Source organism: Cyprinodon variegatus, unplaced genomic scaffold (assembly GCF_000732505.1).
Source record: "Cyprinodon variegatus isolate N-32 unplaced genomic scaffold, C_variegatus-1.0 Scaffold458, whole genome shotgun sequence".
Lineage (NCBI taxonomy): Eukaryota > Metazoa > Chordata > Actinopteri > Cyprinodontiformes > Cyprinodontidae > Cyprinodon > Cyprinodon variegatus.
The window spans coordinates 480,754-496,957 of NW_015150911.1; the positions used below are offsets into that span (position 1 = coordinate 480,754).

General features: G+C 41.1%; 2 protein-coding genes across 6 annotated transcripts in view; both read left to right on the forward strand.

The window, feature by feature from the left end:
- The window catches only part of ehbp1 (EH domain binding protein 1), a 183,162-nt gene extending 172,476 nt beyond the window's left edge, over positions 1-10,686 (forward strand). For 3 of the 5 annotated variants that reach the window (XM_015389429.1, XM_015389431.1, XM_015389430.1), the window contains 4 exons: positions 2,503-2,602; positions 3,383-3,456; positions 9,410-9,524; positions 9,780-9,870. In XM_015389429.1, coding sequence (XP_015244915.1) covers positions 2,503-2,602; positions 3,383-3,456; positions 9,410-9,524; positions 9,780-9,870 — 380 coding nt within the window. Of the gene's footprint in view, positions 1-2,502; positions 2,603-3,382; positions 3,457-9,409; positions 9,525-9,779 lie in introns of all 5 variants that reach the window. The other 2 variants (XM_015389428.1, XM_015389433.1) reach the window with 2 other exon arrangements.
- A 2,306-nt stretch (positions 10,687-12,992) lies between these two features.
- Positions 12,993-16,204, forward strand: part of LOC107094027 (homeobox protein OTX1 B) — a 6,405-nt gene continuing 3,193 nt past the window's right edge. The window contains exons 1-3 of the mRNA XM_015389420.1: positions 12,993-13,271; positions 15,075-15,264; positions 15,383-15,534. Coding sequence (XP_015244906.1) covers positions 15,168-15,264; positions 15,383-15,534 — 249 coding nt within the window. The 5' untranslated portion in view covers positions 12,993-13,271; positions 15,075-15,167. The remainder of the gene's footprint in view (positions 13,272-15,074; positions 15,265-15,382; positions 15,535-16,204) is intronic.

Here is a 16,204-nt window from a genome sequence, read left to right on the forward strand (position 1 = left end):
ACAGATGACAAGGCTGAACATTTCAGGTATATTTAGCATTTAGCTGTTGCATCAGGACTGATGTTTTTCAAAGTGATGTGAACATGGCTGAACATTTCAGGTATATTTTTAAGTCATGGCTTTTAGAACTGTTATTCCTTGATAATAGGATTTGATCCATGATTAGTGTAGTTTATTCAGAATTTGTTTGAACCAGAGATTCGAGAGTTAACTGAAGTCGGCCAATGTTGAAAATCATCAGTATAATGCATTAAAACTAATGATGGGTTCAGAGCAAACTGTGTTTTTAGTGTTTGTAGTGTCTGGTTTACATTCAGTCTATAGTGGACACACATGAAGAGAAGTGGAGACGTCTTGCAGCGTGTTCTGAGCCTTTAGGTTTTGAGCACATCCAAAGCAACAAATGCAGAGGTGGGAAAAAACAGGGTTTCCATGGGTCACTACAAATCATTAAAAGTCATAAAATTATAATTTTTTAATTAAGGCCTTAATTGGCATTAAAAGTAGTGTTGGGCCGATGCCATTTTTTTGGCACCGATACCGATACCCGATACCTGGCTGTGCAGTATCGGCCGATACCATAATAATGTAAAATACTTGCTATCATGGCTTTGTCAAGCTGCTGCCTACCTTTGTGAAGCAGGAAAAAATCTAATACAAAGTGAATCCAGTAGAACTTTTTATTGCCTACCAGAAGTGGGTGACAATAGTTGAATAAACTTAGGGCTCTCAAAATGGTATCGGTGCCCTATTTGTTGGTACTCGCCGATACCGATACCACCATTTTAGGGCAGTATCGGGGCCCTGTCCGATACTGGTATCGGTATCGGTGCAACACTAATTAAAAGTAAAAAAAGAAAAACGTTTATAAAAACGATTTCGTCAGATGTATCGCAATATATTTGCGCGGAACTGCCGATCATAAAGCCGTTTGTTCAGAAAAGAAGCTCGAGGTGGAGAAAAAGCCAAGAGAATGGGGAAAATGCTAAAACGAGGAATTCGGGACATGGCTGCAGCCTGTTGATGGTAAAGATGACCAAGGATTTTGCCCTGTATATATGAGAGTCATGACTACATTTTCCTAAGAGTATTAGAAGAGCATTAAATTAGAGTTACTCATTTCTGTATTAACCCTGAAAAACTGAACTTTTGAGCCCATCAGAGAAGCTGATCTGAGAGACAGTCCCTGCAACCAAGCCGTACAGACTAACACAGGACATAAACTGAATGAGCAGTCCACTCAGAATAGTAGTTATTCTGAACAGCATTTTAGATAAAATAAAATAATATTGTATATGTTCTATCCAAACTCATTAAGTGGAAAACATCTGGTTTAAATCCAGTATAAAGCCTCTTTAAGGCAGTTTTTGCTATAGGCTATAAATTCAGTAATCAAAAAAATAATCAACAGTCTAATCAACAAGCAAAATAATATGTCAATATGGTAGGTAAGGGTTGCAGCCCCTAATAAACGAATGAATGAATGAATGAATGAATGAATGAATGAACGAATGAATGAATGAATCTGAATAGATTGCGTTTTCAGGTGTGATTTCTTGTTTAATAAGACGTTAAAAGGCAAGGCAAATTTATTTGTATGGCACAATTCAGTACAAAGACAATGCAAAGTGCTTTACATTATAAAAATATAGGATAAAGAAACAAAATAAACGCAAGTAGGAAAAAATAAATAAAAAAATGCAGAAACAAAAAAGAAAATTAAAAACAGTTGGACTAAAGAAAATAAAGTTGAACTAATGTTTTAGTTGAACTGTTTAACTAGAACAGTCGAAGGCAATCCTAAACAAATGTGTTTTTAGTCTTGATTTAAAGGAACTCAGGCTTTCTGCACTTTTACAGTTTTAAAACTAACATTTTCTGTATAGACCAGGAAACTTCTAATTGTGCATCTCTAGTTTGAACTATAGCACACAGATCTGTTCTGTGGTGAAAAAAAAAACAGAACAGCAAAATGCTGTAAAACAGTCCTATCATTTACTTTCTTGACTGATCTCAGTACCACAAACCTCTGCTGCCAATTTTACATCAACTGACTGAGAGATGTGACAAGATAAACACAATAGTTAAAGAAAGAAAAATAACCGACTTTTCTGAGGGATAAAACCTGCTAATCCTGTTAGATCTTTCGGAGTGTTTTTCGTTGGATCATACAGCGTTTCTAAGATCCTGTCGGACAAGAATGAGACCGATTCTGACACTTCAGGGTCCCCATTCGATGTGCTGCATCTGTGTCCGCTGTTAGCATCCCATTGCAGCCTGTAAGTAAGTTAGGGCATGGAGCTTTAGCCCCCAGGCATGGGCGAAGCTTACATTAGCCATGCGTTGGAGGCGTGCAGAGGGGTTCCACCCGACGGCTCGGTCCAAGAGACGGATATCACTCTTTAAAGGCAATGGATGCTAATCGCTGAGATAATCCCGTCCCTACTGAAGCCAGTGTGGCGTGGTGAAAAGTTGTGTGAATGTTTTTTTTCTTCTTTTTAGGCAACAACAAGGAGGAGGAAGAGGCCATGATGCAGGAGTGGTTCATGCTGGTCAACAAGAAGAACGCCCTCATTAGGAGACAGAACCAGCTCTCTCTGCTGTATGTTCACCTTTTCCTATTATTTACTTTTCATATTTGTCTGTATACAGTAAAAACAGGAAAAAAAGCATCTCCTCTGTATCACGCCACAGGAGAGCACTCCATTCAGCCCCTCTGTCTATGGGCTCATTGATTTACATGTGGAAAGGATATGAAATCAATAGAAATGTGGCAATCGCCACTCTATCTCTAGTCTCTTTGTATGTGGTCAGCTGCGACAGGTGGAGACACACACACACACACACTCAGGCTTTTTCTTCATTTGCAGAATTTCAAAGCGAGCGAGTGGCTGGGAGATTGAAGTATTCATAATCACATTATATCGTGGGAAAGGCGAGGCTTTTAAAGTGGCCAATTGACAGAAGGGCTGATTATTAGCCCTTTCTGTTCTCTCTTTATGGGGCCGAGGAGAAAAGGCGCCTGTGAAGGACAAATTCTATTAGGAGCCGAATTAGCTCATTTTTTAATATGGCTGAAAGAGGAAGGAATTCAATTTGAGCTGCATAGACACACATCAAGCCTGCGTACAGCTAAAACAACCTACCTGTCACCACACTCCCCCCCCCAATTTAATTCCTGCTTTCTTTGTCACAAACACTCTTTGACCCAGGGCTGCACGAGTATCAGTTATGCGCAGTAGATTAATGTGAAGCAGGAGAAGGTTCGGCCGAGTGGCTGAATCGATGTTTATTGCAGGTTTCTTTAAGTACTTAATGATTTAGTCATTAACATATTGATGAACTTTGTGTGTTTGTGTGTTGTTCCTCCAACTTGCTGCAGGGAGAAAGAGCACGATCTGGAGAGACGGTTTGAGCTGCTCAACAGAGAGCTGAGAGCCATGCTGGCCATCGAGGGTAAGACAACTTCCTGTTTCAGTTCAGGGATTTGACCTTTGACCCTATGTTTAAAACCAATCAATTCCTTCTTATTATTGATTAATATATAGTTTATTATATTTATTATTAGCTGCTTTATTAATCTAATCCTTTACTAAGGTAGAAACTTAATAAAAACACTGCTTTTTTCAGCCTTCTTACAAAAATGCTCAGCAACAGGTGGGGGCTCGGCGGCGAAGTGTTAAACTATAAGCCAATATATAGAACTTAGAAGTTTTTAGGATACAAAAGAACCTCTTTAATGCATTTCTGGGTTCTCAGATCTAAAACAAATAGAAGATCATAAAGAAGTTTTCTGAATTTGTTCATTTCAGGAAGAGAAAATGTAATATATACTTTAAACGTAGAGGTAAATATATTGCGAGTTTAAATTTAAAGGAACGATGTGTCCAGAAATTTGAGTATTGAGCCAAAGCCCACCCTGACCAGGAAATAAATCCTGACATTTAAACAAAGAAAAATCCTGAGAGGCTGAATGGTCTCAGTCTGGGTCAGAAGGCGACAGAACCAGAGAGAAGATATCTGATGGAACAGCAGACGGCCATCGACTCCTCCTTCAATATCATCAATAAGATTTGAGGCATTGTGTCCAGAAATAAACAGTTTTTAGAGGCTAATCACAGGTTTAGCGCCACTAGTGGCTAAAAGTGCCTTTAAAATATAATTTATGATCATTCATTCCATAAATATATATACTAATATATATAATTGATCAATATTACAGCCTCTATCTGGAAAGACTAACATTAAAAATGTTTTTTTGGGATAACATTCTGATTTTTCAGGAGTATCTGGACGTATGGGCCTTCACTGCCTTCAGCCCCCTCTACCATTCAAACCCATTTAGCCTGTAGGATCTGTAATAGCTGGTACTGGTAACCAGTACACGTCTGGGTTTTGTTTTTGGTCAAGCTCATATTTTCCTCCCATCCTGCCTCCTGATCCCCCTTCATTTAGGGCCTGAAGCAGAACTATTTAAATTCCGCTTCTGTTTCTTGATGAGGATTAAGATGCGAGGCTTTTCGCTCTGTGATACTTGATCAATGCTATCTGTTTCCTAGCCAGGCCTGCCGAGCCGGGGCCTGATTTGAAATCCGGCCCCAGCTGCATTGAGAGGCAGTCTGTGCAATAATAAAAACAGCAGTTTTAGCAATGAAAGCCTGTTTAAATACACCACAAACAGAAGGAAAAAGCAGCCATTGTGTCGCATCAAAGTTGTCGGAGGGCCAGGGAAGTTTAATCCCCTTCGACTGCATCCTCTGTGGGAAAAGCAACCTTTTGCCAATCAATGCTAATTGATTTTGCTTTTCGACATTGACCAGCGCCGCCACAAACCCTCCCGCTCCTCCCGGCCTTTGGACAGCCATTGTAATTTCAGCAGGCACCTGATAAGCTACCTGCTCCATATTGAATCAATTGTAATTAGCAGGAAAGGGGTCCAAGCAGCGTGTGGGGGGAGCTGCATCCTCTCCTGGTTCACTCATTCTGTCCGCTTGGTTCCACTTCAACCTTTCAGTTTATCGTTCTCTATAAACAGCCCATCTCTGGTATCTGACATTTCTAAAAATATTTCCTCTTCGTCAAAGAATTAGAGACTTTAAAATGCTCTAAACTCCTCCTCCTCACCAGCAGAGGCTGTTTGTTTTTATCAAATCCCAGTTAAGGTTTTATTCTTTTGCTCATATAATTAAAAGAAAACTTTTAAAGTAACTCTTTTAAAAGTGCCTCCCTTGAATGTCTGCAGGTCTGTATGGGTCCACCGCTGTGTGTTGTGTCGCCGCCGTCCTCGCCGCCTTCTTGCGGACTTGTTGGGTTTGCAGCTGACTAACTTATCAGCCGGCCTGATTCCCCTCCCTAAGGGAGGCACTTAACATTCTGCAGCGCTTCCTTTTCTGCAGCAGCCGCAGATAGTCCTGAGCTGCTGGCAGGAAAGTCGGCGACATGCGAGGATCTATCCATCCACGTGTTTTCCCCTCTCAGTGTGTGTGGGAGCACACAGGTGTGTCGCTTTTATTGGGTGCTGGGGCAGGTCTATTGAGCAGCGGTCTGGAGTGCGAGTAATTGCTGATTTGGTTGGCCAGTCAATGACACAGTCAGCCAGAGATGAGAGAAGGAAGGTGAGAGGAAAAGCCCATCTGTGATACACCTGCCCTGACACTAGCACACCCCGCTGAGAAAAATATCCGCCTGCAGTCAGTCAAACACCTCTCCATCTGTCGCATCCTTTCAGTCACGCCGGATGCTACTACAGCCACACGCTAACCGTGGCGCTCAGCCTGCAGAACGGCTCAGAGCGTACAGGGGAAAAATATAAGGAGGAAATCAGAACAGGATTCAGTGAATGATAAATATGTTTATTTAGAAAGCGATCAGAGGTTACTTCCCCTCCCCAACCTGTTGCTACCTACTGTTGGGTCCTATACCCCTCCACTCTAATGTTTTTGTGTCTGAGAATGAAATGATTTCTATCGCTTTAGCATCAGACTGGAAGCTGTTCTGATGTGGTTTTCTGAGCATGCTCAGTAAGAACCGCCTCCTGGACCGTCTTGGTGTGATGCCAGGCGGGGAAATGCCATCTGTATGCCACGCTCTCATCTCCCTGCCACTAAATTGATCCACTATGCCCTCTTTATCTGCTTACCGAGTGTTTGGACGGACACAGAACGGTGTGCCGGCTCGCTCCGTGTTTTAAAGTGGACCGCCTCTCGCTGTGTAAAAGGGATTTATGCATAGCCGGGTCCCTGAGTTTTTCCTGTTACGGTTTGATATGATAAGCCTTTTTTATATGTTTAAAATCAATATGTAATCCTATGCAGGAGCTTATCCCTTTCCACACACACACACACACACACACACACCTGGTCATTTGTAAATCTATTTGTGCTTTGTAACACATCGGGGCGGCGCTCCTCACACCCTGATTGATTAGGTGCACCATGCAATCCTATCACATGGGCGACTTTTGATGATGTCGCCGACTCTTTCAGGGCTGCCAGGCCACTGAGACCAGAGATGTCTCTATGGGGGAACCAGGAAGTGGCTGTAACGCTCTAACCTCTGATCCCGTCAGACATCCTGCCGCCTCAGGATGAAACATTTTAAGGAACAGATGCGTGTTGTTCAGCTTCACGCCTGTTTCCTAAAATGTTGATCATCAGAGTTTTCACATCGCTTTTGGATATAGAGATCCTACAGATTTCATCGCCCTTCCCTCACCTGTTGCTGCAGACTTCACTAAAGAAGGCTTGTCGTTTTAGATGTTTGTTAAAGATGACATCACTATCACTATAATGACTGTTTCCTTTAGATTTTAAATAAATGTGAAGTTTTGTTTGAAATGGTGTCTATTTTTAGCAAAGTCAGCAGTTCAGGCCTAATCTGAGCTTCTCTCTGGTTTCCTGCTGGAGGAGAATCAGATTTAGATTTATACATCAGAAAATCTTTATTTCTTGTCTGCAATTGAAGGTGATATTTTAATTAGCGGCAAAAAAACCTCCAACTGTGGTAACAGAAAGTTTGGTCCAAGATTTAAAATAAAAGATTCAGATTAATTGAACATTAGAGCCTCAGAAGTCGTCATTTAGCTTTTGAATGTTTTCATATCATCTGTTCATATTCCTGTTTGTTTCATAAATGGAAACTAAACATTTATTTTACAAGAACTAAAGGGTTTCCAACGTTTTTATTTACATTTTTAGACTTTTTTTGGTACAGAATCCAGTCATAAAAAGGGAGATTTTTATTTTTTATTTTATTTTTGTGAAACATTAATCTTTCAGTAAATCTTGACTAAAAAAAATTTAAATTTTTCTGGAGGAAAATGACTATAAATACATCCGATATTAAATATGTCTGATAGCTGTTAGCTCCTGGATCATATGCATATTATTGTCATTTTATTCTTAAAGTTGATCTCCAGAATCCATTTCTGGAACTTTTTCTGTCTGTTTCCTCTTATTTTTCATAATTTACAGAAGTTAGCTTCCAAACTAACAGAACTGGTGATTTTAATTAATTATTTCAAAAGTCTGATTGCATTTTTTGTGTCCTTTTAACCACCTGGATTCGATCCACAAACATTTTGACGTTTTCCTTTTCCTGTCCCCTTTCTTTCTTTTCCTGTGATGATGCTTTTTGGCCCCTGGTTCCTCCTGGCCTGCAGCCCACAGCTGCTTTTTTTGGGGCCTTTTGCAGAACAGAATAAAGCAGAAGGAACGATGGGGAACACCTTCACATTTTAGTCCTACTCGGGTGTAAAAGTCTCAGGAGACGCCTTAAGCGCTTTGTTTCCATATTCGGTACGAGGAGGAGGACGAGGCAGGCAGCTGCATGTCGGACGCTCTCGCTCGGCTTTGAGGGGACGCGGCTTTGGAGCGGTTTGAATAAATGCGGAGGGAGGGAGGGAGGGGTGTACCGGATTGAGTCGGAGCATTCTTGTGTGTTATGCTCAGGCTCACATGGTTACCGCTGGCGTGCACGGTGAGGCTCATCTGAACACCTCCTAAGTCTTTAACCTCCCTCTACCTCCAACTCTCTCTCTGATGGAGGGGGCGGAGCCTAAGTGGGGGCTGAGCGGCTGCAGGGTGTTTTGTTTGTTCCTCCGTCTCTGGTTACCCAGCCTGCCCCGCTCTGGTGTTGCCTGGTCACGTCTCTCATCGACTGTTTTTATTGTTTACCTTCCTAATGAGGGGGGCGGGGCCCTGCGGCATGTGATTGACAGCAGCAACCCCCCCTCCACCACCACCTTTCAGGAATCAGCTAGGATTTGGCTTTTTGGCTCGCTGCTGTTCCAAAGGAGGAGGAGGAAGGGTTTGGAAACCTTTCTGCGGTTTTGCAGGAAGTTGTAGGAATGAATTTCTCCTTCCTGTGGGCGGGGTCACAGAGGGACGCTGTGGGACAGTTCTGATGGATCCGGCTGCACAAATTCCTGCCTCACAATTATCTAAAAGCTGATGACTCATCTGCTTCTCTGTTTCACTGATCGCCCCAGTTTCTCTCTGGTCTAAACTACTACGTTTGGGGGGGGGTAACTCAAAGTGTTAAGCAGCAAGTCTGGACATATTTTAAACTAAAGTTTGGCGACTTCTGCCCTGAGAGCAAATTCTCTTCTCAAAAAGTGAAAAGACAGGAAGACAGTAACGCTGACTTCAAAGAGATAAGCAACTCCAGCCAACTTTATCTTTAATAAAACTCTTATTTTGGGCAGAAATCAGGTCAACAGAGGGAGGTTGGTCTGCAGACGTCTCTCTGTGAAACAGAGGAGGGATTTCCCTGCCTTCCTTAAGCTGCGAAACAGCCGAACAGATCTTCCCATTAGAGTCTGAGCTCTTTGTAAAGGAGAAGGCAGCCTTCTGTCTGTCGCTCAGAAAGGTTGGAATGACTTCAATGTTTTAGGGGCGGAGGGATACGGGGAGGGAGGAGCGCTGCGCCCATGGGGGCTAAATGTGGAGCCCGGAGCCCCAGGCGGATATTTGAGCCCCAGGGGGAGTGGGTGCTCTCCTGTGGGCAGCCCCCCCTCCTTCAGAGGCAGGCTGAGGGGATTTGGATCAGGGTCCCACCTGGGCCCTGTGGGGCCCCTTCCTGGAAAGACCCTGGAGAGCAAAGACAGAGGCTCCCCTGCTTGTTTGTTTATTTAACACAACAGATGAGGAAACGCGTTTCTCCATAGAACATTTATTTTAACGGATGTTTAATCATAAAGTGGCGTGATAACATCAAAGGTTTTCAGTGGCAGCATGGTCCTGTGGGAACAGGTGATCCATGCATGTAATTGTCGGCACACACACCCGTTCTGCTAGAAAATGGCCCTAAAGTCACACTAAAGATGCTGATTTATAGAGTTTTTAGAGTTTTCCAAATATCCTGGTGTCAGAGTCTCAAGGTTCCTCTTTTTTTTTGTTCTTGTTTGCAGACTGGCAGAAAACTGAAGCCCAGAAGAGACGAGAGCAGCTGCTGCTGGATGAACTGGTCATACTGGTCAACAAACGGGACGCGCTGGTCAGGGATCTGGACGCCCAGGAAAAAGAGTGAGTCACAGACAGAAATGTCCCACAGAGAGTGGCTTTTTTTCACAGACGTTCCAGAGCCGGCCTGCAGGAGGAGGATCAGGGATCTCCTCCAGATCCACGGTGCCAGCAGGGGTGAAAGGTCAGAGCGTGGCCCCTGGCACGAGGCTGCCGTGGCAACAACAGCGTTACCTGTGTCCCCCCACCTTCCCTCTCTCTCCATGTCCCATAAAGCCCCTTCCAGACTTGTGATGTTTTGATGTTTGTGGTCGGCAGGGCCGAGGCGGAGGACGAGCACCTGGAGCGGACGCTGGAGCAGAACAAAGGCAAGATGGCCAAGAAAGAGGAGAAATGTGTCCTTCAGTGATCGTCAACAAACCAACACATGTAGCCAATAAAAGAAATGTATCTCCATGAATATTCTCACTTTTTACTCTCATTTGATCGCAGCTTTTAGACATTTCCTTCCGAGGTTTTTGATCCAGTAAACAGCAGAGACTGAAACTTTGCACCAACTTTATACCGACTCAGTCCGCTGAGATCTTTTTTTATTATTTTAACTCGAGGTCATTAAAGAAAAGGTACAGTTCTGTAATATAAATATCTTTTTGTGCAGAGCAGACAGCGTGGTTTTAAAAAGAACATCTGTTTTTGGAGCTTCTTTACTACTTGACTTTTAGTTGCATTACCTGTAAAATATCTGAGCTGCATTACTGTTCATAAATCTTTCCTATTGTGCTTTTTTTATTGTCTCTGCTTGAAACCAAAAAGAAAATAGTAAAGGAAAAAAATATTGTATATTTCCATCCATTTTCTGCTTTCCAAATCCTTTTCATCACCTTCAGCCTGAAAACAACAGATTTGTTTATTATTTATTGTGGTTTGTTCTATGATAAGCTGCTTGTCTTCACATCTCATGTGCGGTTTTGCTCTGCAACTTTTGGTTCCTATTTATTGTCTTCATCAGAGGAGAGAAATGTGCTTCCACCTGCCTCTCTTAGAGCTCCACATGTCTTTAACCTGTGAACATTTATCTGATTATTTATTCCAGTCATAACCCAAGTCTCCAGTAATAAAGTCTTTATGATTTCATACTTCAGAACAAGGTGTCTGTCTTTTCTTGCATTTATGTAATTTTATTTTTATGTCGGTGCTGTTTGTTTATTTTAGATGGTTAATAAAATCACATTTTAATGGGTATAAGTGGCCACATAAAACCACTTAAGTGCTTTTATTTAAAATTTGTGTTTTGGATTTTTTTCTCAACTAAAGGAAATAAAAAATATAAATGTATATTTTATTTTTTTTAGCGTTTTTTCTCCCTCTGTCCGAGTTGTGTGATCAGAGCCGGGGGAAAAAAACCCAGTAAACTTTCAATAAATCTACATTTTTAACTGGAATAATCCGAGCTGTGAAAGTGTCCCCGGGATGAGCGCGCGCGGTTAATCCTCCTCCATCCGACATTTAAGCGCTGGAATCGGTTGTGACAGCAGCCGTCTCTCCTCGGAGACTTTCACATTCATTCGCTAATTTATTTCTCTGCTTCAGTCCCACTTTTTTGCGCGCACTTTACGCGCGGCGCGTCTCTGGAGGCTCTCCTGTCTACCTGCGTGTGTCTCTTAATCTTAAAATAATTTCTCCTCATTTATCGTCTCTCTGAGGTAAACTAATAAACTTTAAATTATTTTTCTCCTCAATAAATTGTAGATTAGATGCACCGAACTGAACTTTCCCTCCTGGATAATTTTGAAACGCAGCTGCACCAAAAATCTGATTTAATAAATCTTTACTAAAATATTTTTACCATTTTAAAATGAAAAAAATGCGTAGAATAATCCAGCCTTACCTCTGCAGATTAACTCATTGATTATAGGGATCTTATGAATAATCCAGGTGCTACAGAAAGAGTGAAAAACATCTGGATCCATTCTCCTTTTCCGCGCTGTGTAAAAAGCGCCAGGTCTTTAGGAGCCTGGCTTCCTTCCCTTCCTTCCTTCCCTCCTTTCCTTCCTCGCAGGTGCTGCTCGGCCTCCGTAGCTCCGCTCCGGCTCTCCCTGCAACAAACCGCTCTCAGGTTTATGCCTCACCGTTTTAATACCGACAACATCCCTGCAGATCCGCGCTTCTTCCAATCCTCCCGGCTGAAGGGAGCAAACTTTTCTCCCCCCTCCTCCCCTCCTCTCCTCTCCTCTAATCCCAGGCTTTACCAGCTCAGCATTAAGAAAATTCAACTGCAATTTGGGATTAGACAAAATGCTCTTATTACAAAAAGCTTGGTGCAACTTGATAACTTGATACTTGTTCAGGGGGGTTTATCTGGAGGTCTCACATCGAGAAAAGGAAGGAGAGGAAAAAAAAAAACAAGAAATGTCAGAATAAGCTGTGTCTTTTGTGCAGAGAAGGCCATATTTGTTGAATGGCCTTTTTGCATAATTTAAGGGAGCCTGTGTGGCTGTGAACAGGAGGGGTCCTGGTATTTGGGGGTTTGGCGGCCCTCTGACTGCTTGGACTTCAGACATAAAATGCAGAAAAAGGTGCAGGAAAGGGTTTGACCTCTTTTAAATCACCTTTCATTTTCCCCTTTCTTCTTTCATGTCTGATTTTGATCTGATTTGATCCTCTGCGGGAAAGAAAATAAAGCATCACCGCAGGCCTTAACGCACTTTTTATTTAAAGTTATTTATGTTCCTGCTTTTTATTTGGCTCTATTTAATTTATTGCATTTAAGAGATTCGCAGAATTAAACATTTTTAACCTTCGAAGGTCAGAAAAATCGGACTAAACCTTTTTTTTCTGCCTTTAAAAACATGAACATTCAATTTTTTTTTCCCTCCGCAGCGAGTTGGAGGTCTTTCCCTATTAAACTTTACGTCAACCATCCTCAAATGTAATTCTAAATGGGGATTAAACCTCATTAATATTCATGAGATTTGTCTGTGTGAGTGGAGAGGGGGAAAAAAAAGAAAAGAGGGGGGAGAAAAAAAAGAGGGAGGGCGGTATCAATAAAAAAATCAAAATAGATGAATTTAACTTCTTGGTTTTATCCTTCTTTTTTCCTTTCTTTTTAAAAAAAAGATGAAAAACTGAGATCAAAGTGATCTCTAAGAGAGAAATCCTCATTTGCAGATGAGCTGAAGCGTAATACTGGAAGCTGTTAATATTTTAAATAAAATAAAAGAACCTTTAAAGTGTTTAGCTATGGCATCCATCCATCCATCCATCCATCCATCCATCCATCCATCCATCCATCCTGTGGCTCAGCAGAGCGCAGGCCTGTTCTCTGCAGGCCTCTGAAGGTCTCCATCTTCTCCGGGATCAGTCAGAGGAGGAGGTGCAGAGAGAGAAGGGGGCAGAAAAAAGGGGCGGTGTTCTCCTCCTCCTATTGGATACCCGCGCTGTCCGTCACAGCCAGCGGCGCTCTGTGATTGGCTGCGGGAGGCGGATCCCGCAGGTGATCCTCCGCTCATAGAGGCGCGGGGCGGAGAGAAGGTGATCAATCTCCATCCGTCTCCATTAGAAATCACCTTTAACAGCCTGACAGACGACCAGGAGCCCCCCTGAAAAAGCAAATGAGTTTGAACCGCGCGGCCGTAAAAAACGCCCGGAACCGCGGCGAGGACGCGCTGAGCTGTCTGCGCCTTTTCCATCCGTGATGCCGCTGGCTTTGCTCACTCTGTGGTTTTGAGCAAGTCTGCAGACTTCCTCCTGCTGGATAATTTCACTTTGGGTCCGAGGACTCCGGGGGAGAAGAGAAAGGCGTTAAACGAGGTAAAGTTTTCTTTTCCGCCACTTTTAATACTTAAATTTACCACAGAAATCGTTTTATTCTGGTTTCTTCTCGGTTAAAGTGACAGAAACTAATTCAATTGTCATCTCTGATCATCTGCGTGAGAATTTCCCGCAGATATATCAATTAATCCCGCACGGAGAAGGACTTTCAGCTCCAATCAAATCAACTTTCCTCCAAGAACGCAGATAATTTTCATATTTCAAATCGTTGCTTTTTGAGGTTTTATTTTTTTTTACTGAGCCCAATTGTCCATTAAATCGCGTGAAGCACTCTGCAGATAATTGGAGAGGCGTGTTTTGATTTTTGCTTAATTTATTTCACTGATAAGAGCCCTTGTGAAGCGCTCCGTCTCTCCCCGGAGGTCTAATCTAAATTCTAATGGAGTTCATTTGCAGCGAGATGTTCTCCTGTTCTCTGCTGCTTTGCTGGCTCACTGTGGGCCTCACTGGCACTAATCATTTCATTCACTTCATTCTGCAGGCCTGCGTGATATTTGGTTAACATCTGGGAGGTGATCAGGACAAAACAAGACTTTATTATTTGGATTCATCTGAGTGAAAATCAAATAATTTCTAAACATGAAGGCCTAAATATATTTCTGTAAAATTATTTTATAGTTGATTCGTTAATAATCTATTTAAAAAATGAAAACAAATAACTATCTTCATGAATGCATAAACTAAAATGCGTAAACTTATTTAAACTGGTTTGTTTTAGTTTATTAATTCTATGTTTAAGGACAGAGGAGTGTGTGTTGCAATTTTTTTTAAAGCTGCAACATTAAAAACAAAATGCAAAGACCAGAAATTAGATTTTAAAAAAATCACCAGTTTTTTTTTCCTTCAACAGAAAAATCTCAAATTAATCTTCTAAAGTATAATTAGATTTCATTTACTGTGTTCTATAAAGCAGGTTCAAACACACCATGACCCAAACAAAAGCTGGAGTTGGACTGAACTTATGTTTTTATTTTTTTATTACACAAAACGACCTTAATGGACTCAGAACCATCTGCTATTTTTTATTTTACCTGGAGGTAATTATCTTAATTAAAAAGACGCAAAACAGCTCTAAAATTAAATGTCTTTAAATAGCATTATTTCTACTGTAATTATAAAGGATTGACGGCTTTATAAATGGAGATAAATGCAGCTATGGCTGAGCAGATTAAAATAACTTTACATCCTAGAAATGCAGATATCCTGTTAATTTTTCTTTCCTTTCATTATTTGAAACAGAAGAATATTTTTGTAAATCTTTTTTTTTTTCTTTTTTTTTTGTACAATGAAAAAAATAATGCAACCGTTTTAGGCATTTACTAAATCATATTTAGTTAATACAATCGGTTCATGTTAGCAGGGTAGGACATAGAACAAATGTGTTAAAGTAACTAAATATGATTAATTAAACGGCAACAGTGCGGATTTAGAAGCCATTCAAAGGCTAGTTAGCAGATTATTTTATTCTATAAATCCATAAACTCCCTACTGACTGCCTTTAGTCCGCCTTATGATAAAATGCAATTTTATATATATATATATATATATATATATATATATATATATATATATATATATATAAATTTGCAATTGTGCATTTTTTTTTTCCTAAACAGAAAATAACAAAAAAGAGAATATATATAGCCTATATATGTATTTTTTTTATTTTGCAAGTGGAATATCAGTTAAATCGTAATGTTGTATAAATATTATAAAATGATCAATGTAATTTTCTGTCATTAATCCTGTGTCCGCCATCATGCTCCTCCTCTCTGTCCGCAGTGACTCGCTCCGCTCCTCCGCTCCGCCAAGCTGCAGCATCGGGGGAAGCTGAACCACTGGCCTGAGCTGGGTGGAGCAGTGACCGCCTGTAGCATGATGTCCTACCTCAAACAGCCCCCCTATGGGGTGAACGGCCTGGGGCTGAGCGGCGCGGCCATGGACCTGCTGCACCCCTCGGTGGGGTATCCAGGTAGCTGCCCTCAATAAGAGGAGAAAAATAACTCCTGGCGGAGGGACGCGCTAATTAATGGAGTGGAAGTTGATCACACCTGTGACCGTTGGCCGCCATGTTTGTTTCTTCCCCGCAGCGACGCCCAGGAAGCAACGGAGGGAGCGGACCACGTTCACCCGCTCCCAGCTGGACGTCCTGGAGGCGCTGTTCGCTAAAACCCGCTACCCGGACATCTTCATGCGGGAGGAGGTGGCGCTGAAAATCAACCTGCCGGAGTCCCGAGTTCAGGTAAAAAAAATACATTTAAATAAAATAGACACTTTAATTTCCGACGAATTTACTTTATAAGAAAGATATTTTATTCGACAATTCGCTGTTAAATATTATTTTATATTTGCTGTTGAATAGTATTTTTATATTTTTGTTAATTTTATTTTGTTTTTATTTGTTTTCTTGTTAACAAAGTGAAATGAAGAGAAAAATATGTCAATTTTATTGGTGACGTCATTAATTCCGCACCATTCCTCTTTGATCTTTTATTACTTTAATATTTTTCGCCTTTTCACTTCATAAAAATATCACAGAATAAATTGAAAAGTTTTAAAAAAAATAAATTATGAAATAACTAATATATTAGGAACACCAAGGAGAAAATTGTCTTTTTTTTCACTGCAATAGGCTGTAGCCTCTATGAGGTTAGTAATTTAGTCTGTAAAGCTATAAAAAGCTGAAATTATGACAGAATTCATTAATGGCCTCTAATAAACTGGCTTAATCAGAAAAGTTTGACAGTTTAGATGAAGGAACTGTTAATGTTTTTTACCCAGTAATCATTTTCTTTGCATTGTTGCCCAGAAATTATCATTTATTGTATATTTTTTAAGTTCATTGCTGTTTATGATGTAATTTGAATAAAATAGAATATTCTAAATTTTGCAGCTGATTGCTGTTTATGATG